This window comes from Phyllostomus hastatus, unplaced genomic scaffold (assembly GCF_019186645.2).
Source record: "Phyllostomus hastatus isolate PE091 unplaced genomic scaffold, TTU_PhHast_1.1 phas_contig_40, whole genome shotgun sequence".
Taxonomy (NCBI): domain Eukaryota; kingdom Metazoa; phylum Chordata; class Mammalia; order Chiroptera; family Phyllostomidae; genus Phyllostomus; species Phyllostomus hastatus.
The window spans coordinates 78,514,453-78,542,317 of NW_025333872.1; the positions used below are offsets into that span (position 1 = coordinate 78,514,453).

Consider the following 27,865-nt stretch of genomic DNA (forward strand, 5'->3'; position numbering starts at 1 on the left):
TCTTCAAACTGTGCCTTTCTGCCTTTTAGTATGCTTTGTAATTTTTGTTGAAAGCCAGACACGGTGTAATAGGTAGAGGAACTCCAGGAGGGGAAGCATTCTATAGCCCTGTGATTAGGTCTTGGTTTTTTTAGTGAGCCTGTGCCACTGGGCTGTGAACTTCACCCACACTTGTCAGTCTACCCCCCACCCCCTTAGGTGGGACAGGATGGATAGGAAGGGCTGGGGTTTGATACTTCCCTTCTCCCAAGTTGGTTATGCTCTGATAACACCCCAAGAGGTTAGGCCCTGGTAAAAATAGTTTCTCCTGAGGGTTGGCCTTGTTAAGAAGAACAAAATGCTCCGGCATATTTCAAAATGGTTCCTTTCTCTCCTCCCCCTCTCAAAAGTATAAGGGGATTTTTCTCCTATACTTTTTTCTCCTATTCACAGTGAGGAGCTGGTGAGGCTTCTGGAAGCGAAACTCAAAAAAGTATGGGACTCCCCTATGACTGTCTCTCAAACTTGGGGGGCAGTTGGCTGTCCTGTGACCTTCCCTGGTGGATCTGAGAAGAACTGTTGATTTCTCAGTGTGTTTAGCCTTCTATTTGTTGTCCGGATGGAGTGACGACTTCCAACCTCCTTACATGCCAGACTGGCAACTGGAACCTCTGGTTCAAACCATTTCCGACAGTGCTGCTTCCCCATCTAGCCATGTAATAAACCAAGTGCTGTCCGACATAACCTGGGCCCAACACCACAGGGCCATTCCCTTCTCCACTCTTTAAGAGTCCTGTCCCTGTTGCCTCAGGGATGCTGTCCTTTCCTACCCGAGATTTGGGACTGAATCAACGAATGATGCAGCAGCAGCTACACCTCACAGGGAGCTAATTAAAACAATGGACTTTCCAGACAGTTTCATTATTTATAATATCACTGATATATTTTCAAAAAGACTAAAAACCACCCAGGATACCTTAGGAAATGCCTTCTTATTAATTACGATTACTATACCTGCTATCTCTCTCTGGGATTTCCTTAATCGCAATTCTGACTTGGTTGCTCAGGTCTCGACCTGCATAGACTATTCCATAAGTGCCTTTTCCCAAAATGACTCTGTCGCCATTTTCGTCATATTCATAGTCATACTACAAAAGGAAAAATGGAGAGAGAAGATTGACACATTAGTTACATTCTACATTTTGAACATCAACTTTTTCCAAGAGCATTTTTTCTTATTTTAGCAGATAGCTTTAATAAGGGAAACAGTAAGATGAAACCCTAACAAGTAGCTTCAAGGATCAAAAAAAAAAAAAAAAAGAAAAAAGAAAAAGACACTCTCAACATCACTCAGACAGTGTACTCACATTTTCACGACTGTTACAAATACAGTAGGGACTGTGCACTGAAATCCACAAAAGTGTTTTTTCTTAAAGCCCACTTGGATTCTTTTACCCACTAAACCAGATTTTTCACTGATTCTAGATATAAGTATGAATAGCATCAATATCTATCATATCTAATTAATCTTTCTTTTCCAGCATCTGGTGCTATTAAAGTATTTCACTCTACAAGGAGAATAAAACCAGTGGAAGTCATTGGTTAAGAAGAAAAATTTGAGGTCTTACTTGTTGACAATGATAAAGGGTTATTTTTACATCACCCCAATTCCCCAAGACTAAAACACATTTTTAAAATAAAAAATAGAGAGGGAATGTCATCTTTTAGGTAAGAAGGAAATATCTGCAGCTCTGTACCCCTAACTGTCAAGCACGTCAGTCAAATATGGAAAACTGGGTCAAGTGAAAGGGGTTTATAGAGGGCACCTAGACCCGGAGGTACCGTCCAGAAAGGCATACCCTTTGTCTCGGACTAGAGTTACAGGTTCAGGGCCATCAAATGATCAAGCCATGTCTCTGTAGACACCTAGTGTAAAACCAACAGACCAGAAGAGATCACAAGAACAAGTTCCTTGGCCACATTTTGCTGGAGCACAGGACTGACAGCCCACAGCTAGGTTCAACTTACAGCAGAGTCTGACTTGGCCATTTAAAAATAATTGATTTCTAACATTTATAAGCCAGCAAATCTAGCATTAGTACTGACAAATAACCCCAAAGAAGACAATGATCATGGCTTTTTACACTCACATCACAGCATTAAAATATATCAAGCAGAGTTAATAAAATTATAAAGAAAAAGTCAAATCTAAACTAGAATATATTTTCCCTGGCTGGTGTGGCTCAGTGGATTGAGTGCTGGCCTGTAAACCAAAGGGTCACTGGTTCGACTCCCAGTCAGGGTACCTGCCTGGGTTGCAGGCCAGGTCCCCACTGCGGGGAGTATAAGAGGCAACCATACATCGATGTTTCCTCCTCTTTCTTCCTCCCTTTCCCTTTCTCTAAAAATAAATAAATAAAATCTTTAAAACAAAATAAACCATAATAGGTTTTAATAGAACTCTTTAAGAAACTGATATATCCAGGTGACAAATTTAATATAGAGACCCTAATGGCACAATTAACAAATCTGACATACACAGAGAGATCCCTGCACACAGACATAAGTTAATTCCTTTCACACATATATGAAAAACATAATAATTGTTCACATATTCAGCCATAAAGAAAATTTCAACAAGTTCCAAAGAACTGACATCAAAAAAGAACATGATCTTTGACCACAGGATATTAAAAATAACATTGCCAATAAATATATTTGAAAACTGACTATTGCCATTTTAAAATAAGCAACAAATTGATCAATGAAATGACTGCGGGGATTACATAAGAGTTAGAAAGAAAGGCAGGGAGAGCATTACATATCAAATGCCCAAAGATATAGAGGTATACAGATGAAAATTTTCATAGCCTTAAAGAATTGCATTAGAAAACAAAGAAAATTTTTAAACAATTAAGTCCAATTGTCAACTCAAAGAAATATAGAATGAATAATATATTACTGTCCAAAGGCAGCAGAAGGGGGCTTTTGGTTTTGGTAATACAGTAGACTAAGTACCAGAAAAACTTCCTGCTATAAAAATCTAGATTAAATAAAACAGACATTCTTTTAAATACCTAGCCGGGATTACAAAAAAGGAAAGAAGGCTGCCAGGAACTAAACGGGAGAAAGGAAAACCAACAGGTTATCACAAGAACTGATGTCCCTGCAGCCTATGGTATGGGAATGGGGTAGGGCTTTCCATCTCATCAATCTAGGGCAGGGGTTGGCGAACATTTCTGTAAAGGACCAGATACTGAATATTTTCAGACTTGTGGGCCATATAATCTCTGTGGCAACTACTCAACTCTGCCATTGTAGCATGAAAACAGCCCAGTCAATATATAAAGAAATGGGCATGGTTGTGCTACAATAAAACTTTATTTACCAAGAAGAGGCAGATTGGTTTTGGCCTTTGGGCCACTGTTTGCCAATCCCTTATCTGGGACATTAATCTTAATGCTCATGAGGGGATAGGAAATGAGGACTTATGCCTACGCTAGGTGAAGAGCTACAACACACAAAACCAGAGTCTTTGAAAAACTTTAATTTGGTGAAATTGTGCATTAGAAAAAAGTTAGCCCACGGTACTAGGAAACAAAAAGGAAGCTTGTCTGTCTCAAAACCAAGCTCTGAGTGGACAGAAATGAGTCTTTTCTGAATGCTTTCAACCACAGGCTGTTCCTCATGCTGTCTGGAGTTCAAATCTACACTTATCATAATACCCATCATCGGTCTTGAACTGTGGGACATCCCTGGAATTCCTAGCAGAAACAAAGCAAAAACATCTTAAAGGGAGATGCCCTTAATATAGGCTATGCAGGATTCTCACTATTTAGGAAACACTGAAATTGAACTCACAATCCAAAACTTTTAAATATACTAGGAAACAATTCATCACTAGTGAGAGCTCATTTGACAAATATTAATCTCTAAAACTTTGTAACATTAAAAAACTGTATATTAAGTACATTTAACATAAGAATATAAAATAAGAAATAAAAACATAACAAAAGGCTAAAAGATACTCTAAAAAATGGTTAGATTTGAGACAGAATCAAATATAACTTCCAGAAATTGAGTCCTAAATAGCAAGAATAAAAATAAATACACACTTAAATACATTATAGGAAAACTACAAAATATGAAAAGCAATGAGAAGATTATAAAAGGAAGCAGAGATTAAAAAGAAAAAATTATACAGAAATAGGTAATCACATCACTTTGCAGACTCTCTGGGGTACACATTCTCCACTCGCAATAGCACTGCTACGGAGGATGTAGAAGGTGTGAAGTATGTCCTTACCAGCTCCAGTTTGTATGTTTCTGACAGGTTTCCAAGTCTTAATAGAGGGTGACCAGGCACACTATCTTGTGGAAAACTGTGACCAACATCATGGCAGGACTGGGTGAGCACTGACCTCCCTCTCACGGACCATTCTCTGCCTGTGGGCAGAGGCCAGCCTCTGGAAGGGAGCTGTCTCCTTTCCCAGTGGCAATCCTGGGTTCCTAGGTACCCGGGGGTACATTAGAGAATCCTGTTACTCGGGCTGCTAACGTAAGGCTAAAGATTATCCTAATCCAGAGCAGAAGACCTGGTATGTCTTCAGGTGACAGATCAGGGAACAAGAATCACTGAGCAATTTCCACAGACTAGGAAATAAAACTGGACTCCAGCAAAGAGGCAGTGAGCACAGGCCAAACAAGCCACCTGAAGGAGCTCAAGTCTCCACACCCAATGCCCGTGGCTGGAGTGTCTGTCATGCTGTGCCATGCATGTTGGAAATCCGCCACCCAGGACTCAGGCCAGCAGGAGGCAGGGCGGGGACCACCACCAAAGTAGTTCCACTTTGCCGGTGTGTACTCTCACTGAGATGAAAACCTGTGCCCTGAACTAGTGCCACTACCAACTTACAATATTATCATGCTCTGTAATTTAAAAGAAAAAAAGCTAATTTTCAATAACCTACCTCATTTGATGGTCATAAATAAGCTTGTGTCGTAACAGAGAAGGTCTATAATTACCTTCAATTTACAAATGATCAGAAATAATCTTTTCAGTGAAAACATGTGGTTTAAACCCAGCTCATTAGATTTCACATTTAGTGTTCTTTCTGCTATAGGGAAATCCTGTGATACCATAAGAGCTTATAATGTTTCCAAATGCCTGTACTGTACAGCTGTTCCAGGATACCATCAATATCCATTCACTTTTTCAAGCAGACAGCTGGTGAGCCTTGGGCGCGCATCTTGGATTCCATTCTTTCCTTTCGTTTGCTCCCCATACCAAACTGACTGCCAAATGCTGTCAGGTTTATCCTCAGTGCTGTGGCCCAGATCAGGTCCTTCTGACATTTCTTCTGTACTAATTCTACAGACTCTTTCAAACATTTTTAAAAAATTAAAGTATAGTTGGCATACAATATTATTATTAATATTACTACAACATAGTGATTTAACATTTCTGTATCTTACATTGTAGTCACTATGACATGTCCAGTAACCATCTGTGCAGAGTTACTGTGATATTATTGACTATATTCTCTGTGCTGCACACTATATCCTGATAACTTATTTATTTTAACTGGCCTCCCTTCCCCCTCCTCTCTTGTTGCCCTGCTCTCCAATTCATTCTCCATTAAGTTGATGGTAAACTTTCCAAAGTCCAAAGTTCCAAAGTAAGGTCTCCATGTTCGTACCACTGTCTCTGTTTATTGGTCCTTGCTATTTTTAGGATCAAATCCAAACTCCTTCACACAGCGTAAAGGCTCTTCAGATCTCATTGCTGCCTCTGTGTCCAACCCTCTCTCTCATCGACCTCCTCCAAAAACTCTCAGTGGGGTTCCCAAGATCCCTCTGCCTTCACACACGCTGTGTTTTCTACCTAGGTGACTCTGTCCCATCCTTCAAAACCAAGCTCCAGAAAGCTTCCTGAACTTCAAAATCCAGGTTAGGTTCCAGTCTAGTATGCTTCCAAGGCTGTCTGCACTTACTCTTCCATGCATTTATCACTCTTCTTTCCCTTGCCCAGTCTGCATCCCAGACTCTGAGCTCTTTGAAAACTAAGAATTTATCTTTAATTGCTCTATCCCTAGTCTTAGCAATATATGGCTTATAACAGATGCTCAGCAATTATTTGCTTAATTAATCAGCCAGGCTTTAGAAAGATTAATAAGAAACTTTTTTCCATCAGGTGTCCAAACAAAACACTTGAAGTCAGTACTGCTTAGTTTCGGGTTGGAAGTTGTTCTGCCACAGAGATGTTCGTGCAGCATGGTGAAGAATGTGCACGCCTGGATGAAGCCACTCAGGCTGAGGTTTCTCTTAGGAATGTAAAGCATCAAGACTCTCCTTTTAAAAGACTGTTCATTTGACATAGACTCCTGTGAGAAGTGGTCACAGTGAAAATCTAAAGGACTTATTAATTAATAAGACAAATGTGACTGAAAACCATGCCGGGGGGTTACTGCTGCTTGGTTTCTTTTCATCTCTTCTTTCTCTTCCTACAAGACAGGTCTGAGGAGCCTAGCCTAGCCCATAAGGACAGAGCGGGGCCAAGAGCCAGGGGAATGCAGGGATGTTAACTGAAACAAATGGAAAAAAGGGGGTGGGGAAAGGAGTGTTTTAAAAAATAGGAGGTAGGATTACACTGCTTATATATTTTACATTCTATTTCTATGGCAATAGACTAGCAAATTGGGTTGTTGCTAAGGGAAACAACTGCATTTTGAAGCAACGATGGGAATACTTCTAGAATCACCCCTCTATTGTCGCCTGCCCAGAACAATCTAAACTGGTGCTGGAAAGAAAATCAGTGTAGGGAGACGGTATTGACAAAGCCAAATGACAGTGTGGTGACTCACTTAGTTTTTGCTTGGTCAAGAGACCGACAGTAAAACCACCTTCTAAAAATCCATGCACTTCCCTCTGTACTTAATTACATTAACTGAGCAGTCACCTCAAAGACCCAAACAGTAGCTTTGTTAATTTCCAGTATTGTCTTAACATACAAATGTGAAAAATGTAAATAACTATTAATAATATCAACAGAATGCTAAAAATGCTTCGGGTACAAATACCCAGTTTGATCTCTCCGCCCTCACATCTTTCCTCAAATGTCACCTTGTCAACCAGTCTTCCCGGGCTTCCTTGCGTACAACTGTACATCCCATTACGGCGTGACTTCCTCATTCCTTCCTTGCCTCGTTTTCCTCCTCAGCACTGATCGTTAGTACACATACTCCAGATTTTACTTATTGACGTTGTTTATTGTTCATCTCTCACTAGAATGTAAGATCTACGAGGGCTGGGGTTTTCTCTATGTTGTTCTCTGCCATACTGCCAGCACCTGGAACAGTGTCTACCACACAGTAGGCATCCAATTAATATTTGTTGAGTGAATTGATAAAAAACACCTGGACCCACAAATGTGGTATGGAGATTATTTTAAGCTGAATGAAAACATCTCATTAAGTACCACATTTTTCGGACTATAAGGCGCACTTTCCCCCCAAATTTGGGTGGCTTACCTGGCATGCTGTAGGGGGAGGAGAGGGCAGTAGCCTATGTTATTTATGTTATTAAATATTTTGCCACATTTTTTGCTTCAAAAAATTTTTTCCCTATTTTCCTCCTCTAAAACCTGGGTGCGTCTTATGGTCCGGTGCGTCTTACAGTCCGAAAAATTCGGTAGCAGCTGCAGAAAAAAAAATCTTATCTAAACTTCTTGTTTGCAAAGCCTCTTGAAACTACAGCTGCCTTAACCCCTCTCTGGGAGGTTTAGGACCACTCATACCTGGATAAGAAATTACACAGACAAAACCTTCACAGAACCTTCCATACCTTCCACTTGTCTCTCCTGAGTTTCCCACCATGTGCTATTTCCCTTGAAGTGCTACTGAGGGCTTTTCTTCTTAAGATGAACTCTTAACTCTAGCTGGTCAGGAGCCACTTCTTTGTATGTTCCCACATATATAAATAAACTTTCTCCTCCTGTTAATGTGTCTTTTGTCAGTTAATTCTCAGGCCCCAATGACTGAACCTAAGCTGGTAAAGGAAAAACTTTTTTTTCTCCCAATGGAATGAATAACACATTGACACTCATATTGTACAACACTTTGTGACATATTTTCTCAGAGTGGTAACTGGGTATTCAGCCTCAGAGCTGAACAAAAACAGAAAGAACATGCTAAGAGAAACATACCCATGTGCTACTACTGATGACTCCAAATTGATTTAAATAAATTCTAAACCACAATTCATTGTTTGTGAGACAAATCATCAGAGAAGGAAATGGTATGGCATTTCATCATCCTGAAGATGCAGGAGTCAAAGGGAAATGTCCCTTTCCTCTTTCCTGTCGCCACTCCATCTCACATGGGGTCAACTTTCTCTTCACGCACACTGGAAACTACGAACAGGGGCACAGGGTCAGCTGCTGTGACTGCCTCAGGCTTGTGTCAATCACATGCCCGTTTTGATGAAACAATGAGGTAAAAATGCATATAAATAAAGAAGACTTTGTGGGGGAAAAGGAAGAGAAGGAGGGAGGGGGAGTGAGAGGAGAGACAGACAAAGGAAGAATACACACATGCATTTGGAAGAGGAGTGGAGAGGAAGACACAACATATTTTATATTGAGCACCAAAAGTACCTCAGTCATTTTTTTCAAGAAAATAAGAAGATGAAAAGAGAATGTGTTGATAACAGCCCGATTATGGTATTCACCCTTTCATTGATTTAACACTGATTAAACAACCTTTAAACCAGTTTTTACTATCATTCACTCTGCCCCCTCCAATCCATATCCCCCTCCCCTCAGTTTGAGATATTGTTTAAACAATTCTGGTTTTGTTACTCCCACCATCAGCTTCAGATCCTTCTGAGCCTTCAAGCCTTCTGACTACTTCTGCTTGGATGTCTGGCACCATGTGAGACCATGTGATTAAAAGGGAAACAGAGCCACAATCCAGCCTTGGGATGTTAATAGTTCTGTGCAGGCTACCAAGTTACAATGTAATAAGAAGAGCTAGGACAGTGGAGTGGGCAAAAATGTTATGAGAGCAAAGTGAGAAGTGTTGAAAATGATTAAAAAGTTGATATGAGTTGGATCTCAAAAAGTTAGGATGTAGTCACCAAGTGAGACAGAGAAGAAAAAGCATGTGGAGTTAGGCATCTGCATGTCAAGCCCAGATGCAGGAAAAGCTTGGCTATCTGAAAAACAGGAAGGAAATTGGCTTTGCTGGACAGCTGGGTGCAAAGGAAATGGTTAAGTTAAGTTACAGCTAGATAGTTAAGAACATGGTACGGTGTGGAAATCTCCTTCAACAAAGAGTAGGTTATAGTTAGGGGAGTCACAGGATTAAGTCTACGTGAGAGACCTGCCTGATGATGACAGAGACAGTGCACTGACAGAGGAGGGAGGCTACATGGGAAGGCCTGAGATGGGGGAGTGACAGAGAGAATGAAAGGAAGGGGCTGCAGGAAAGACTGGGTGTGAGGGTATGAGGGGCTGGAGAAGCAGTTGCTCTGATATGTCTGCCTTGAGTTGCTGGTCAGATGCCCTGCTCTTCGTGAAGATATGGAAGGCTGGGAGAACAAAAATAGGGACCACAGCTGATAAATGTTAGAACCCTTATGATCAATTGTAATCAACTGTTCAATAATTTCAATATAAACTTAACACATTAAATTATTTAAGATATGGGCTCGTAATCCTTCCATGTCAAAATATAGCCTTGAGTCAAAAGACATGGCTTTGAATCAAAAGAAGTTGTTTTTCTTTGTATTTAAAAATAGAAAAGTCCTCCAAAAGTGGTATTGAGCTGTATTTGAAAAACCTTGCACAGTTTGTACTAATCTTGAAAATTATACAATACTTGAATTAGAAAAGGACATTTAAGATCTTCTTGTTCAACTCCCTCTTAAGGAATGACATTGTCTTAGCCCAGTGGGAGTATGCATTTTGTCCTAAGTTATAAAACTGGCTGTTGACAAAGTCAGAACTGGAACTCAAGGCTGCTGACCCCTGCAGGGGCTCCACAGATCTCACCAGAGCCAGGGACGATCAGAAGGAGGTTCTGACCATCACCCAAAAGAGGCTGAGCCCCTTCCACAATTGTGCCTCTCAAAAGAAAGCATACTATTCAAATAGGAAGAAACGCAAATCTTAACTTGGGTTTTGAATAAAAAGTTTTCAAACACCAAGAATTCTAAGCATTAGCTTCAAATTTGTAGTTTATAGGACCACATTAATAGCTAATGTTTGCTCAATGTTGATACCACTTTAAGTGAAGGTAAAGAGAATGTCTGACCTTTCCAACATTTTAATTTTGTTTTAGGTATCTAATGCCTTCAGGAATTATATTTAAACAATTTTAATTCTATCTCAAATTGAGGTAAAGATCAGAAAATAATTATCAACACAGAAACCTAATCACAAAAGTAATCTTTCTTATTTACAATGTAAGAAATGGGAAGCAGAGGAATTATTTTTCGTTATGTCTTTCATGGGCTGAAGTTCAAGGTCAGTTTGTAATAATGAAATTAACTGATTTTAATAAAATACTTAGAATACTGAAAAATTATTTTGATCAAAAAAGATGAAAATATCTAAGAAATGTAATCAAAGATATAATGGAGTTATCATAAATTATGCAAAAAATAAGTTAAGGGTTTTTATTAATAACCCATATTGTAAAGGTGCTCTGGCTTTGAAGGAATACTCAATGAGAGGATGAGCCAAGGTAGATCTCATCACCTTCACAGCCCAGAACATTACTGGATCCATTCATTAATGTTATGCTAATAGAATACCAACAACAACAACAACAAAATGCCAATATCATGAGTTGTGGCATTATGGTAAACTAAGCCAAAATACTTAAAACAAGTACGTTTTGATTCACTGTATAGACTACCCAGTCCACTGGGAATACTGCAGAAGCCGTTCTACATCACAGATTTTAAATTATTCTGATAGAATGCAAAGGACTGAATGTAAGAATATTTTTATATCATTAAAAGAATGGTGTCCCTGTGCTTCCTTGAGAAGGGTGCATTAGGAGCACTTTGATGAGTCAGAGCATTATTGTATAAGCTGTTTCTTGTGAGGTCAGCGGATCTAGTAAAACCCTCTGGATATTCCTAGGAAAATACTCTGAGCATTTCCCCTCTTGTCTGGTTTGGTGGGTGAGTGTTCTCAGTGCTTGCATAGAATCGTCTGCAATTGTTACGTTAAAGTTCACAGGCTGTGCACCCTACCCCCTCACCAGCACTCATATGCATCATCCCCTGCACCATCTCCCCTCAGTAAAGCTTTAAATAGTTCCTTCTTAAAAATCAGCCACAGAGAAACTTTGTAAAAAGGACATGGAAACCTAAGTCATTACCTCCAGGGAGTCTCCTTCACAGTCTCCTTCCTCCACGCCTCGCCCCTTCTCTTCGGTAATGGTGTTCACCATTTCAAAAAACCTACGATGCAAGTTGGTATGTGGTCACTCGTAACACACAAAACATTAAAATATACACAAGTATGTTCCAAAGTGATTTCACAGGGGAAAAAAAAGGAGCTAAGAAAGTCATGAGATAAACCATCAGTATCAGTGTGAAAAATATGATTTTCAAAAAGAAAACAGGAATTTCTGACCTCATGCCTCACTTCAAGTAACACACATAGTACAGAAGTCAAACAGTGAGGTAAGACAAGGTCACAGAAATCTTAGGAAAGTGGACTTGGACATCAGACCAAGATTGTTAGTATTGGTGTAGTTAAGCTCCTCCACCTCTGAGGCTCACCCCTTAATTATAAAATGGGGGACTATACTTAGATAATCTATCTCCTAAGTTGTTGTGAAGATGACCTGAGGTACACTTACAAAGTGCTTACTTTAGCACAGTGCACTCATTAAATATTGGCTATTATTATTTTACCGCTGTTAAATATTACTATTTAAATGGGACACAACAAAAATACCTACATTCTAGAACAGTGTCTCTAAATTCTGAAGTCACTATTTGACAGAGCATTGGCCACTGTAACATTTGACCTCAGTGACTCAATCTTCTGCCTGAGCACCTCAATATCATACACACGAGACCCCATAAACACAGCCTGTGAAACACTAATGGGAACCAGGGGCAGATGGCTTATATGTTTGTGACAGAAACCACCTCTCTTTTGGGACAAACACTGTCTTCAGGAACTCTTCTTGTCAAGTTTTTGTTTTCTTTTTCTTTTCTGGAGATCATTTCAGAGCTAAGAAAAACAATTATGGCAAGAAATAGATTTGCCCTCGGCACCACCAGCTGTGCTATCCATTCAGAGGGGACGCTGATGGTCTCCAGAAGTCAGGTAAGGGAGGCACTCTGAACAGGGGCCGATGGCCTCACAGGAGGGTCACGCTCTGCACTGCCAGCCCAAGGGAGCAGTACGCTATGGTGTGACAAGAAAAGATATCTACCACAATTCAGAACCTTTCTCCTATCTCTGTACCAATGACATAATAGAAAATATACATTGGTCTGCCCCCATTTCCTGGCCTAGAGCTCCTAAAACCCTTGTATTTTCTAAGTGATAAGAACAAGCATCTCTTGTTCTGATGTTTGGTCTTTGACACTTGTCCCTGGCAGGGTGCCTCTGTAAATCCCTAAGTGATGAGAGAACCCAGAGCAGCTTTTGTTATAATGAGCAGACTCTTGGTGGGCTCCTAGATCGGGGCTGGTCATCAGAAAGACCAAGCATGATTAGGAGCTTGGACTTTCCAGCCTCCTCCTCCATCTTCCAGAGGGAAAAGAGGGCTAAAAATAGTAATCACTCGTGCTTATGTGATACAGCCTCCATTAAACTCTAATAGTACAGGGTTCATGGAGTTTCCGGGCCGGCAAACACATCCACACCCGGAGGGTAACACACCCCAACTCCATGGGACAGAGGCTCCTGTGCTTTGGGACTCTTCTGGGCCTTGCCCTATATATCTCTTCATCTAGCTGTTCATCTGTGCCGTGTATCATATCCTTTAATTAAAGGGGTAAATGTAAGTATTTCCCTGAGTTCTGTGTTCTGCTCTAGCAAATAACCAAATGCAGAAGGGGCCATGGGAACTTCCAATCTACAGCCGGCTGCTCAAAAGCACGGCTGAGATCCCTAGGTGTGTAACTGGCATCTGAAGTGGGGAAGAATGTCTCATGGGCCTGAGCCCTCATCTGTGGGGTCTGACACTGCCTCCAGGTAGGTGTTGTTAGAAATGCAGGGTACCTGGCTGGTGTCACAGAGAGAGATCTGCTTGTATGGAAAAAACCCCCGCACATTTGGTGACCAGAGATGTCAGAAATGAAGTGTTGTGTGTGAGGAATAAAGGAGACACACAGGAAGGAATGCATAGCAAGTGGGGGAAATGGAGTTTTTTTTTTTTCTAGCACCTCTTTTTATCCATTCTTCCATTTAACAAACATTCATTCAGTGTCTACTAGAATCAACAACTGTCCGGGCCTTTGGGAATATGACAATGAACAAAATAGACAAAGTCCACTTCAGAGTTTGGAATCTATCTCACTCTTTCTTTCTCTCTACACATTTCTTGGAGGTCAATGACAAGAAAAAATAAAATTACCAAACCTGCTGAGAATAACAGCAGGCTCTCATATAGATTAAATACCATAATGAGTTAGAGACAAAAGCAAGTTCAACCAAGAGAAAGAAGAAAATAAAAGACCTAAAAAAACCCTGGCTTTAAGGTCTCGGGTAGAAGTGCTCGGTTACACACGTGAAGGTTTCCAACACGGACGTCTGTAAGCAGAACACAACACACAGTGGGAGGGGAGCACAGTGTGGCTTTCCGGGGCTGGGACTCTGGTGTTACATGTGCCTGATTCAAATCCAAGATCTCACACTTACTGGATACACAGAATTTCTGGTTAAACTCTCCAAGACTCTTTTTTATTCTTTCTAACAAAGATATTAATATTACCTACTTAATAGGTTTTGCTTAAAGATTAACACAGACATTAAGACTGGGGTAAGCGCTCCATAAATCTTAGCTGTAATTATCACAGAAACAAATCAATGGCCTTGAGAATTTAGTAGTAAAGGAAACCATACAGGTGCTAAAAATTCTAACTTCCAAATCTTTTTACTCTACATTTTACAATAATAAAGATAAAACGCTAGCCAATAATCGTGGATTCAACAAACATATTTTTGCACTGAGACAAATGTGGCTGACTACGTTCTGTAGTAGCACACCAGTCACTGGTATTAGGGCTCCAAGAGTAATCATTTGAAGGAGACAACCCCCATCAAAATTTTAAGTCCAAGCTGGCTTGTAGGCTCACTTTGTTTCTAAATTGTCAGTCACTTCTCTAGGTCCCCACAGCCAGTCATGTGTTCTAAGGGAACATGAAGTACTAAATGATTAGCCCAAGAGAAATAGACCCAATGCAGTCCACTGAGTTTCAGGTTACCTGTTATTGGTGTAGATCGAATTCCTGGCTCTTAACTCAGGCAGCACCTCCACCAGAAAACCCAATGTAACTAGTCTGGGTGGGGCCCAGGCACTTTTTAAATCTCTCCAGGTGTTTCTAACATGAACTAGAGTTAAGAGCCACTGTTGTAGACAATGGTGAGGTTATTCCAAGGAATTCAGGAATGAAAATTTTGGTAGTCATATAAGTGCACATTTTTAAAATGAGACACAATATTTGGCAATTAACTAAGTCTTGGTTAATGTTTGCCTGAGGAAAATAAATTATGACTAAGAGAAATCTTGATTTATTGAAGGGAGCCCCCCAAATTCTCTGATGAATATACCACAGAATTATAAAATATTAGACCAAATGAAACATATATACAACCACATAGCCATGAATTCTTTGCAAGAGCTACATGTTCACTCATTAATTAAAAAAAATAGTGATCAGGCAAGAACAGTCTTTTTCACACAAACCATTACTAATACGTACTTTTTACAATGAAGTTCGGTACAGAAATAGATTTGGAAATCATCGGAATTGTGAAGCACGTAAAGAAAACAGCATCGCTCTTCAAATTTAGAAATACTGAAACAAACAAAAAGAATTATTCAGGGATCATCCCAATACTTCCAGGTACTGTCATGAAAATAAATACTATTTTATATGTGGTCCTAATTATGAAATCAATGTTGTTTATGAAAAAAGTTAAAAATAGTACTTTAAAAAGTGTGGGGAGAAAGGGGAGACAGGTTTTCAGGAACAACTATAAAGGACACATGGACAAAACCAAGGGGGGTGGATTCAAGGGAGGGAGGGGGGATGGCTGGGGTAGGGGGGAGTGGTGGGGAGGGAAATGCAGACAACTGTGCTGGAAGAAACAACTAAAAATTACTTAGTTTAATAAAAAGTATTATTTCCGGTACCACAATACTAAAAGTATTTAACTTTCTGATACTTGTCCTCCTGCTCCTATCTGTAGACAGAGCTGCTCTGGGGTGTGGCAGGGACAGAGAAGCTACGTGTCCCTGCAACTCAGCATGGGAAAGGGGTGCTGCCTTGTATACCCCTGCCTGTGTGCTGGGAGGAAAAGCCTAAGGATGAACTGGCTGGCTGGCTGACTGACTCAGTGATTCTGGTTCTCTGAGATCTGCAGAATAACAAAATGCTTCCACAGCTAGAAGGGCAATGTGTGGGAGGCAGTAAAACCATGTCGTTAGTTGTACAGATTTAAGAGGAATGAAGCAACGTAGAGCAGCACTTGGTTTGGACTCAGCAAGCGGTTTACTTCACAGCAATTAGGACAATTTTGAGATTACCAGTCAGGCCATGCTGTTTCATGCCAAGGGTTGGCAAATATATTCTGTAATGGGCCAGAGAGTAAATATTTCAGGTTTTGTGGGCCAAATTATTCAATTTTTGCTGTTGGATCAGACCTAGACAATACACAATGAACATGGCTGAGTTCTAATAAGACTTTATTTACAAAAACAGGCAGTGGGCCATATTTGGCCTGTGGGCTGTAGTTTGCCAATCCCTATATTATGCCTCTGCATCTGCTATTCCTTCAATTTAGAATGCATATTATTCTTGGCTTTTAAAAGAAATTCTACTGATTATTTAAGGCCATGCTTAGGCCTTACTCCCTTCCCTACTTCTACCTTAAATAGAAAGACCTTCTTTTGTACCTCTGTTCTTTGAACACAGTTCAATCATTGCTCATCCCACATTGCATTGTCATTAGTTGTTACATGTGTGTTCCCATGCTGGACCTAGAGCTCTTAGAGAGCAGACCTGAGGTCTTAGTATTTTTTGTATTCTTATAGAATAGGACTTAACATTTGACATACAGCTGGTGCTCAATGAATGCCCAGTGACTGAGCTGAGAAAGTTTTGAGGTGATGTAAGGCAAACTGCTAATTTAGTCAGATTTTCTGCTGTACTTTGCCATCTCTTTATAGAGGAGAAAGCCAAGAAAAGGTTAGCTCTCTTTGAAACCACACACTGGAACTCAAATTTCCCAACATATAAACCAGCAGTAGCCCCATGTAAGCATTCTATGTCGTAAGTCACAACAAAGGTTATGTAGTGATGTCATACCTAGTTAAAAGAAAATTAATTCATTAGAAAATAGATAAGATAAAGTGAAATTTATGTTTACCATACTAAGTGGATTGCTTCAAAATACAGCTATGAATGAGTGCTTTACTAATGACCTGTTTTAAAAATTAAATATGAAGAGAATAAAGCTTTATTTGAGAAGGCATATATTGGAAAGATATATAATGAATCAGTCCGTAATCCTACTTGCTTCTGTTCAGGTCACTCATAAGGTAACAGGTGGTATTACCAGGCAAACTCCAATAATCAGTGACTCAGACGGCTCTACCAGTTCATGCTCCAACAAAACCAAATACTATTATGCCTAAACCAACGGAGTACTGCATATCTGGCCTTTAGAAACCCGTTTTTCTTCATTTCCACTATGTGGGGAGAAAAAGTAGTAACCACGACTAATTTAAAACTTGCAATAGTTGGTCTACCATTGCTGAGTGTCTATAGAACAAGTATTTAAATATTTAATTAGTGGCTTTTGATTCTGGGGGAAAAAACAAACCCTCATTTCTAAATCCCAGGAAATGGTATTTCCTGAGCCAATGGTATTATGATGGCAATGTCAGACCTAAAGCAAACTGAAGTGAGTCACTGTAATCCCAGAACACTTCATTAATGGTGACCTCAGGATAAGGTGTTTCTTTTTTTTTTTAAATGAATTCCTTTTACTCTCACCCCATAGATATTAGCTACAGGACACAATCTGGTAGAAGAGATTTTGGATGCACCTAAGGAGAGGTTAGTTCCTGGTATACCTAAAGAGCAGAAACCCATCCCATAACATAAACCAACAGCTCAACCACCTAGAGAGAACTGCACCTAGCTCACTTTTGTCTACACCTTGATTCTGTCCCACAGATTACATTTACCCCTCAGTCACCACATTTTAAATGGGTGACAAGTACAGAGTTAGTTCAACTAACAGTGAACGTTTTCTTGCAAATCTTTTAATAACAGAGATAGACTAAAGAAGGTTGAGCATTTCACAAATAGAAGGATTGTTGAGATTCTTTACATTTTTTTATCCTTACCCAATGACATTTTTTGTCCATTGCTTTTTGAGAGAGAGAGAGAGAGAGAGAGAGAGAGAGAGAGAGAGAGAGAGAGAGAGGGAGAGAGAGAGGGAGAGGGAGGTGGAGGGAGGGAGGGAGAGAGGAGAGACAGATATTGATATAAGAGAGAAATATTGATCAGTTGCCTTCTTATATGTGCCCTGACAAAGGGCAACCTGGGTATGTGCCCTGACTGGCTCCAACCAACTGATCCATACAGGCTAGGGTGAGAATCTTTACATTTTTTTAAAAAGAGTTTCATTTATTTTTAGAGAGGGTGGGATGGAGGGAGAAAGAGAGGGAAACATCAATGTGTGATTGCTTCTCACACTCCCCCACTGGGAACCTAGCCTGCAACCCAGGCATGTGCCCTGACTGGGAATTGAACCAGCAACCCTTTAGTTCACAGGCCAGCACTCAATCCACTGAGTCATACCAGCCCAGGCATGCATTTTTAAATCATAATTAGAAGTCCTATCTAACACATTCATATTCTAGAAAAATGTCTCCCAAGAAAATGAAATGCACCAAGGAAACTTACCTCACTCCCCTGACAGAAGAAGCACCGAAATTCCACTCATGTATACCATTCTAGAATACAGGGAAAGAACAATGAAAAATGTTCGGTTATCCAAATTAAAATAACCCAACAGCAATAATTTTGTTTTATTAGTTTTTAGTAAGACACACAGAATAATTTTCCTCACGTATAATTCTTCATGAACAAATTATCTGGATAGAAACTGCAATTCATTCTTAAGCCACAAGGGTGATGTTTACATAATAATTTCTGTATTTCAACAGAACAGCTCTAAGAGAGCATAGGAAAATTAGTCTCATTAACTTCTAAAATTTATTTTTGGCAGATTAACTTAATAACTTATGCATTAATTTTTAAAGTAAAAAAAACAGTGATCTCAAGGTAATTCAATTATAGTCAAGCAATATTTTTCTGTAAAAGAACATTCATGAATAAAATATCTGCAAATTTTTAAAGATAAATATTTCTGAATTATCTTTAGTTAGGTTTTTTAACTAAATGGAGGTTCTATTTCTTAAGAACACGGTACAGCAATTACACATGCATATAACATCCATCATAGTTACAGTGTGCTGTTACCTAATTTATGTGAGACTCAATATACTAATAAAGTTTGAAGATAAAAACTGATCAGCATTTGATAAACATGGATGATTTACAAGGTCAAGATGAAAAAAAACTGTGGTAATTGATTACTTAAATTTATTATTAAAGCTAAGTTAAAATCCGTATTAAATGCACATCTCTAAACTAAATAAATTACAAGATGGATCACATTCCCTATAAAAATGATACAGAATTAATAACATTTTTGTAGAAATAAAGTCATTGCTATATGTGTCCAAGTTTAGCAAGTAGTCATTCCAACTGCAAGTCAATGCTTTAAATATAAAACAGCTAGGAAAACAAGCTCTTCCCATCAACTTAAAATACTGCCAGGAAGCTGAGGTCGGGCCTGAGCCAGTGAAGTGGGTAATGAAGCTGTGGCTCTGATGTGGCCCAGAACTCTCCTTTTGGTTGAAGCAACTCAAAAGGCCACAATTTATATTCATAGCGACTATTTCTTTGCTAGGACCATACAACTTAAAATAAAAAATAGATCCTCCCAAGCCTGAAGTATATTTACTAAAAAACTAGTTTCAATGCACAGCCATCAGGTCACAGGGAATGTGACCTGAGTTATCACAGAACAAATGTTGCTGAGCATGAAGACCAGGAAAGGTGGAGACCACAGAAAGGTACTCCTGGAATGGGGTTCTCGTAAACGGAGTGCACAGGGAGTTAAATTAAAATAGCCTGCACCTTTAGCTGGTAATTTGAAAGCTGCTTCTAAAGCTTGTTGGCCTCAGGTGACCTAAGTATACATGACACAGGAGCTGCAGCTATTAACCTGCGTACTACTTGCACACAGCAGCCTTGGCCTCAAAGCTGCAACTCAGTTTCTTTCTAAGGCCACCCCCAGGATCAGGAGGTGGGTTGAGTGCAGACCTGCAACTGAACACAGCGACTAGTGAATACCAACAAGACGGCACTGGTAAAATCTATCTTTCATCAGCCCTGTCCTAGGAGTGGCCAAGAAGAGATTTCCCACGTTGATTGGGCTGGTTTTGCAGGAAACGAGTAAAGCATTTTCAGAATGTTAGTTTCCTGAAAGGTTCAAGTGCTGCCAGGAAACATTCCATTTCAGTGCTGTAAAGCCCAGGGCATGAGTAAGATGAAGTGATCTGGAACAAGGCCTCTTCCCACCTCCCTTGCCAGTGGGCTCTCCACACAGAGGTGGCGGTGAGCTACAAGGCCAACGGGTGAGGCAGAGGGTCCTGGGACCTCTCTGGGAGTCAGGGGGAAAGGGATGCCAAAGGCAGAGCTGGAATGATATTTAATCCCAACAAGCCCCAAACCAACGTTCAATCTTATTTCATCAGCACACACGCCATTTTCTAGGAAATGGTTAGTTTCAGATCCCATGCTCCAGCTAGGTACTAGGAGTTACCATTGAGCTAAAGTGGCAGGAGTTACCCTTGGCAGACACTCTTGGTTCCCTAGGCAACAGCCCTTCCTTCCCTTCTTTGCAACAAAAAATAAATTTTGTTCAGGTTCAGGTGGCAATGCTTAGGGATGGTGAAATTGATTAATCTAAATCAGTCATGGTTAAGTCCATTTTTCTTGCTGGTGATTGGTTTAGGTACAGTCACGTGATACAACTTTTTGCATAAGAGGAAGGACCTGGCCCTCCTCCTTTGGATGTGGTCTGTGCAAAGTGATGCTTAGAGGTGCTATTTAAGGCCCTGAGTAAAAAACCAAGAGCATACATACAGAGAACTCAACTCAGAATTCTGACACTGTCAAGCCCTGAAATCACCCGAACAATGAACCCACCCCAGAAGTTCTTATAATATGAGATAACATTTCCTTATTTCAATTGGGAGTTTTGTAGCTAAAAGTATTCCTGAAGGATGAGAACATCCTATCATCAAAATCGAGAGTTTGAGGTAAATATATTCCCCTCATAAATTTCCTGGGTCTTCTCTGAATGGCATGGGCCAGAGCTTAGTATTCCTCTAGGTCCCTGACTGAGAAGCCACCAGACAGGTCAGGAGTACTTAAACATCAAGCCCAGAAGGAGGGGAATCTTAAATAACAACCATTTAAAATATCTGGCAAATAACTTCTCTGTTCCTCAATCTAGGTTTTTTTTCATGTGCACGTGCAGACTTTCTTCAAGTACTAATTTATTTTAAGCAGTAACCACCTACTGAACAAAGGGAGAAGAGTTAAAAGATTGGATTTCAATTAATTTTTTTAAATTACTTTATTGTTGTTCAATTACAGTTGTCTACATTGTCCCTCCACCCCCACCCCCGACCCCAGCCAAACCCACCTCCCTGGATTTCAATTACTTTTTGCCCCTCAATGTGGAGTAACTCTCTAAGAGTCCCTGAACTCTTAGGAATTAGTGTAATGACCTTAAAGTTTTGAAAGTTACAAAATGAAGTATCTGCCTGGAAAAAGTCCAGCCCTTGCTAACATAATGAGAACGGTTATGCAACATCGATGTGACCTGGCAGCCAAAGGGAATGGACTGGAATGCGCACGCGTGATTAATGAGTGAGCATGCGTACTGTGTGGCCATCACGTTAATACTGACTGAGTGAGTAGAGCAACGAATCCACATCAAATATTGTACTAAGCTCGGACATTCCTCTAGCAGCCATGGGCAACTAGTGACTGGCAGCTTCATCATGACAACGTGCTCACTTATGCATCACGTCTTATGCAGAGTTTTTTGGTGAAACATCAGATCACCCAGGTGACTCAGCTCAGCTACAGCCCAGATGGCACCCTGTGACTTCTGGCTTTTCCCAAAACTAAAATTGCCTTTGAAAAGGAAGAGATAACAGATCGTGGATGAGATTCAGGAAAATACCATAGGGCATCTGATGGCAATTGGGAGAACTGTGTAAGGGCCCAAGGTGCCTACTTTGAAGGGGACTTAGGCATTATTGCCTACGTACAGTGTTTCTTGTATCTTGTATCTTCTTCAATAAATGTACCTATTTTTCATACTATATGGCTGGGTACCTTCTGGACAGATTTTGTACTCATATACTAGCTCATGTAACTGTTCATTCCATATTTAAATGAAAACATTGAGAGAGGAAGAGAGTAAAGAAAAAATATGATAGATGAAAAGCAACATACTGTTATTCTACTTTTAGAAAAAAATTTAAACATTTGATGACAGAAACAATCCATTTCCTGTTTAACATAAGATGTTAAACCTGTTGTTTATCTGTTAATTATAGTTATTAGCTGTTTTAAACTAACGATAACAAAATGATCTTATTTTTATTGCATGTTCTCATTCTAATTATATCATTTCTATTTTTAAAAACAGAAAATAGCAGTGGTAATGAATACATTATGGATAAAACTAGAGTTTGCAAAGAAACTGATAAATCTGAAATAGAAACTAATTGATTTATGAAAGCTTCAATTTTTGAACAAGGAGAATTTTTGGTACTAAAGGTAATGGGAAATGAGCACACTGCAAATGCAGAAATTATGTTTGATCAAAAGATGGTAGGAAAAAAGACAATTCACAGCACAATTTTTAACCTTTCTTAATGCATTCACTTATAGCCCAATGTGTTTCTTTCTTAGCACCACATGAAAATTGTCTCTACAACTGTCACAAAGACTAAGACAATCAATACAAGCCTAACTTTATTGAATGGAGAACTTCCAGAAAGGAAAAATGACAACAAGCTAGAAACAGTACTCGTTTTCCAAAAATCTCTGGCTGGCTTCTGTTCTTTCTGTCTCCAAATACTTCTGGCTCTCCACTCATTTTCTGGAGCCTTGCTAACTCCTTCACCCCATTCACTTTCCAAGTGTCCTTGGATAACCTTGTTCTTTCCAGTCAAGCCTTTGAAAAATCTTCTCTCCCAGATAATAATGTTCACCTTTCCTAACCTCTTTTAGTCTTTGTAGTTTCAACTGGGTGACTACTTCTGCTTGTGAGAACATGCATGCATGCACTTTAAAACAATGTTAACAACATGTAAACTGGTAGTTTTATTAGTTATTACTAATCTTTTTGCTGGATAATTATACTTGGAATAATGCCATCACAGCAGCTATAGATCTGAACTTCCAATGACTCCTTCCCTGGGTTTGATTAATTTGCTAGAGCAGGTTACAGACCTCAGGAATACGTTTTACTTGCAAGATTATTGAATTACTAGAAAGGGCTATAACTCGGGAACAGCCAGATGGAAGACATGAATAGGGCAAGGCATGTGGGAAGGGGCCTGGAGGTCCTGTGCCCTCTCCAGGCGGTCTATCTGCCCACATCTCACCGTGTTCCCCAACCTGGAAGCTCTCGGAACCAAGTCCTCCAGGGTTTTCACAGAGGCTTCATTACATAGGCATGACTGATTAAATGTCTGGCCATTGGTGATTCAGTCCCCAGCCCCTCTCCCCTCCCTAAGGTCAGAGGGTGGGACTGAAAGTTCCAACCATCTAATCTATGGGTCCCCAACCCCAGGCCTTGGACCTGTACCAGTCTGTGGTCTGTTAGGAACTGGGCTGCACAGCAGGAGGTGAGCAGTGGGTGAGTGAGTGACACTTCGCTGGCATTACCACCTGAGCCTCACTTACTGTCTCCCCCCCGCACCCTCCCACTCCCTGCAGAAAAACTGCCTTCAACGAAACCGGTCCTGGTGCCATAAAGGTTGGGGACTACTGCACGGGCTTGGTTCTCCAGCAACAAGTCCCTTCCTTAGGTGTCTCCAAAAATCACCTCATTAACATAGCAAAAGACACCCTTATGGCTCTCAGCATTTACAAAATTTCAAGAGTTTTAGGAGCTCTGTGCCAGAAATGGGGACTAAGATCAAATATATATTCCTTATGATAACTCACAATATCCCAGTTCCCTAATATAACACAAACCACACCATCCAAATGACTGCTGCCACGTCATCTAAAGAGCTAAATGGTCCGATTGTTCTGGGGTCTCAATATTAGGGTTTGGTCCATATGTGTGCAACTGCGATTTCATTATTGTTATTGTTGTTACTGTTGTTAAAATTCGTTAAGCATTTATTATATGCCAGGCTCTGTGCAATACCGTTTGAGGTGGATATTATTATTATCTCATTCTATAGATAAGGACACTGCAGCTTGGTCCTAACCGAGTGGTTCAGCTGGTTGGAACGTCAGGCCATGCATGAAAAGGTTGCAGGTTTGATCCCCAGTCAGGGAGCATATGGCAGGCAACCAATCAATGTTTCTCTCACATCAATGTTTCTCTCTCTCTCTCTTAAATCAATAAGAATATCCTTGGGTGAGAACTAAAAAAAAAGGCACACTGCAGCTTGTAGAAGCCATGGTGCCCAAGGACCGTGATAGGATTTGAATCCAAGTCTGCTGACTCAAAGCCCGTATTTTTAAAAATTGCAACCCCACACCCCCAAGTGTACTTTCTGAGTCTCTTTTCTGCTTTAGTTTCCCCTTTCCAGGTCAGCACCACGAGGGTGGGATTTTTGCTTATTTTATGCACATCTGTTTTCCTCGTGCTTCACAGAGTCTGGCAGTGCCTGTTACAGAGTAAGTGGTCAATAAATATTTGTTGAGTACATGGATATTTAAGGAAAATTATAAGGGTACTTTGGAAAACAATTACAAAAGAACCCCACAAATCTACTTTGCCACGACACTGATCTCACTTCTGTGGTTTATCCTGTGGACTAGATTCAGGTCCTGAAAAGTTTCTATTTTTTAAAAATGGAGGGATGATTTGTACATGAATTAAAACTGCTGAGACACAGAAGTGGAAAGGGTTATCCAAATGATTGTTGTAAGTAAAATGAGAGTGTTCAAGATCCCTGCCAGGGGCAGCACAGTCCACACAGAGCCAGAGGCTAACCTGAGATTTGGCAGTTACTTAGATATCCAAATCGCCAAGATGTAATGACAACCATAATTGTACCAGTGTAATACTAGAAGCAGTGTTATTCAAACAGGCTCTCTAGAATTAATAAATTTACAGCATAAATTTACAAAACAAACAAATATTCCAATTTAAAGTGCACTTTGGATACTTATGTCATCTGTGATAAAAATCCAAACAGCTTAATTATATTTTATTAAATGAATTAAAATCTATAACCCAAATTTAACAAATTTTATATTACAGGATGTATTTATGCTAGGATACATATAGTCAAGCTTTTTCTTCTGAACTAATACAGATATTTGCTGGACTGTACAAATGCTGGAAGGTTGTAAAGTTCTCACTGTTAATACTCTTGACTTAATAATTGCACAACTTACCTCGTCATCAGGAAGCACGTGCCAAATAGATATTGTCTTTTCCTCAACTTCATTGTTGATAGACAAATATGAAGGCTGATAGATTTTGGTTGGTTCTAATATTAACACCTTGGAAACATAAAACAAAAAATTAGTATCAGTGACGTAAGATTCAAAACACACAGAGCTGACAGAACAACACAGCACCGATGACTGGATGAAGTTCTGGGTCCATTGTTGGAGTAAAAGGATTTAAATTCTGACTACTGCCCTTTGCATATTTTATGATATAATACCATTATTGTAAGTTCTAATAATATCACCTTTTATTGCTATAGAAATTGGGAATACAGTTTTGAATCCACATACTGGTTTGACTAGCCCCAAGAAGTCTACTGATGGTACTTTTTAAAAGCTTTTACTTTTTTCAGGCAATACATACTCTTTTTCTATAAATATAAATGTCAAAGAAAGGCAGAAATGTGGTAAAACAAATTCTATAAAAAGAAAAGAAAATATTCTATATATATATAATGTCACATAGATTTATAGTTTTCATACCCATGTAAATAGATTGAGAAATGATTTTAGTTAGTATTAAAAGAGTTTATATATAAACCAAAAAACTGGACATAGCTATATAGAATAAAAATATTTTTACACTGCCTTCACGACACAACTGGTATCTTTAGTAATGATATATTTAGCCTTGTGATAGAAAAAGAAAAAATAAAACCTGCTCCAGTTTTGGAGATATATGAGGGATATGTGGTAAGTAAGCTGAGAATCACCATTGAAGGACTCTATGATGTATTATATTACTACTAATATCTCATTTTAGGAGCAAATAACATTAAAATACTATACATTACTATACATGCCATTATTTCAAAGGTGCTGCTACTGTTATCTATTTACAGATGTTTACAGATGTTTAAAGATGTGTACAGATGTTTAAAGGCACCTGCCTAGCTCAAATTTCCTATGCAGACTTAATTAGGAATGTTAAAAATAATAGAAATAAAGCTGATCCATAATTTGCAGAGAAACTGAAATAGTTTTTTCTGCTTCACTGCTTAAAATTCAAAATAATTGCCTTTTAGAACTGATCTCTTATCAAGCAAGGTTTACCAAGAGAAAGTGGAGGAAAAACCCTTCAGAAGGCTCTGTCAACAAGGAATTCACGTATGTTATAACCTAAAGTGCACCCTAAACAGGAATCTGGGTTAGAAACTGACTCAGCCATACACTGCAAACCCAATGTATTTATTTTATGATAAACGTATCATAACAGTAAATTGATTGAAGTTAAAGTACAAAGAACTAGAGAAAGGGGATTAGAAAAACAAAATTTTCTTTTTACTATGAAAACTTTAAGGGCATAAAGAATTCTTGGTCAGGCTCTAGCTATGAACATAAGGTAGAACATACCAAAAAATAAACACACTAAGAGCCCAGAGGGGAATGCATTTTGAATCAGGGACATACCAGATGAATTAAGGTCCAAATTCCAATCAACAGAGAGTTAACACACTGGTTAATAACGAAAATAAATTTTCAATCTGAAGTTTGCAGAAATAGTATTATCAAATCTGAGTATCTGCAGTGCTTGTGAAATTAAAATGAGGAATAGGGAATAAAAGGTGGGTTCCCACCCGGAAACAGCATCCAAGTCACTGCACTGACAATATACCTTGTTCCCTAATGACATGGGAACACTATTTAATGATAGAAAGCATAGGCCAGGTTCTCTCCTGTCATCTTAAGTTGTGTGTTTATTGTCTCAGGTGTTTGTAATAGATAAAATCTGAACTATGTGTTCCTGCCTTGAGACAGGGAATAAACACTGGTTGCAATTATCACTGTGTAAAGCCCCTTGGTCTGCCCTTGAAATGACAAAATATGGAGAATTTGTAGCATGCATTTGAAGGTCACAGAAAAGCTAAGACAAAAAAGAACAGGCAATTTGACAAAACCATCAAGGTTCAACTCATGTGAGAGTACACACATTCTTGCTTTCAGTCTCTAGTCTTTTATACTGGTTAACACTACAATCAACTGCTAATTTCATGCATCTGCAGCCAGGGTGGGAGACAGCAGAGCCCATGAACTATAAAAAGCAGACTTCAACTGAATTACCACACTCTGCTTCCTCTCACCTGATATTAGGTGATGGGCTGATGGTCGCTTAACTTTTTAATGTAGGAAGGAAATAAAATATATACAGAAAATAGGTGAGAAAAAAGAATAAACTGAACTGAACCTAAATTATAATAAACGATGGAACTATTCAAATCATTTCCAAAAGAACTTTTGTCATCTGCTTTCTGTTGCCCAGGGTCAAGTTTTTCTTGGACAAATGAGATTGGATATGGTAGTGGGATAAATGGAGACAATCAAATTAAATATGTTCTAGTATAAGTCACCTTGGTTTTAGTAAGATCCACTTCAAAAGAAGGATCATGTCATCACCCCAATCAAGACCTACTGTGAGCCACAGAAGATGCTACCAAGGACAAGGCAAGTTACAATGACAGATACAGTTACACAGGTACTAAAAGTTGGTCTTTCTCCATGCAGTGGAACATAGGTAGCGAACTCCAATGACTGCAGGGAATGGGCCTGGTGGGGAAGGGAAATGAATGAAGCAGGAAGAATGGGGCTATAATCAACATTTTGAATGACAGCAGCTAGTTGGCTCAGTAGATTGTTGCCTTTGGAGTATACTGTCACAAATTGCCAATCTCTTTCATTTTTTTAAGCAGTTGAAAATCTGGAATTTTATGTGAATTCTCCTGATTTTTCACTTGATTCTTTAAATAAACTTTATTTTTCAGTTGAAACACCCCACCTTTTCATCAGTTTTGCCTATCTTTTCCTCTTCTTTACATAGTTA

The 27,865-nt window shown here is 39.4% G+C and overlaps 1 protein-coding gene across 1 annotated transcript in view; it reads right to left on the reverse strand.

The window, feature by feature from the left end:
- Positions 1–27,865, reverse strand: part of MAP3K5 (mitogen-activated protein kinase kinase kinase 5) — a 173,653-nt gene that overhangs the window by 45,985 nt on the left and 99,803 nt on the right. Inside the window, exons 11-15 of the mRNA XM_045843111.1 lie at positions 24,991–25,098; positions 18,154–18,203; positions 14,938–15,033; positions 11,370–11,451; positions 994–1,127 (exon numbers count right to left, since the gene is read on the reverse strand). Coding sequence (XP_045699067.1) covers positions 994–1,127; positions 11,370–11,451; positions 14,938–15,033; positions 18,154–18,203; positions 24,991–25,098 — 470 coding nt within the window. The remainder of the gene's footprint in view (positions 1–993; positions 1,128–11,369; positions 11,452–14,937; positions 15,034–18,153; positions 18,204–24,990; positions 25,099–27,865) is intronic.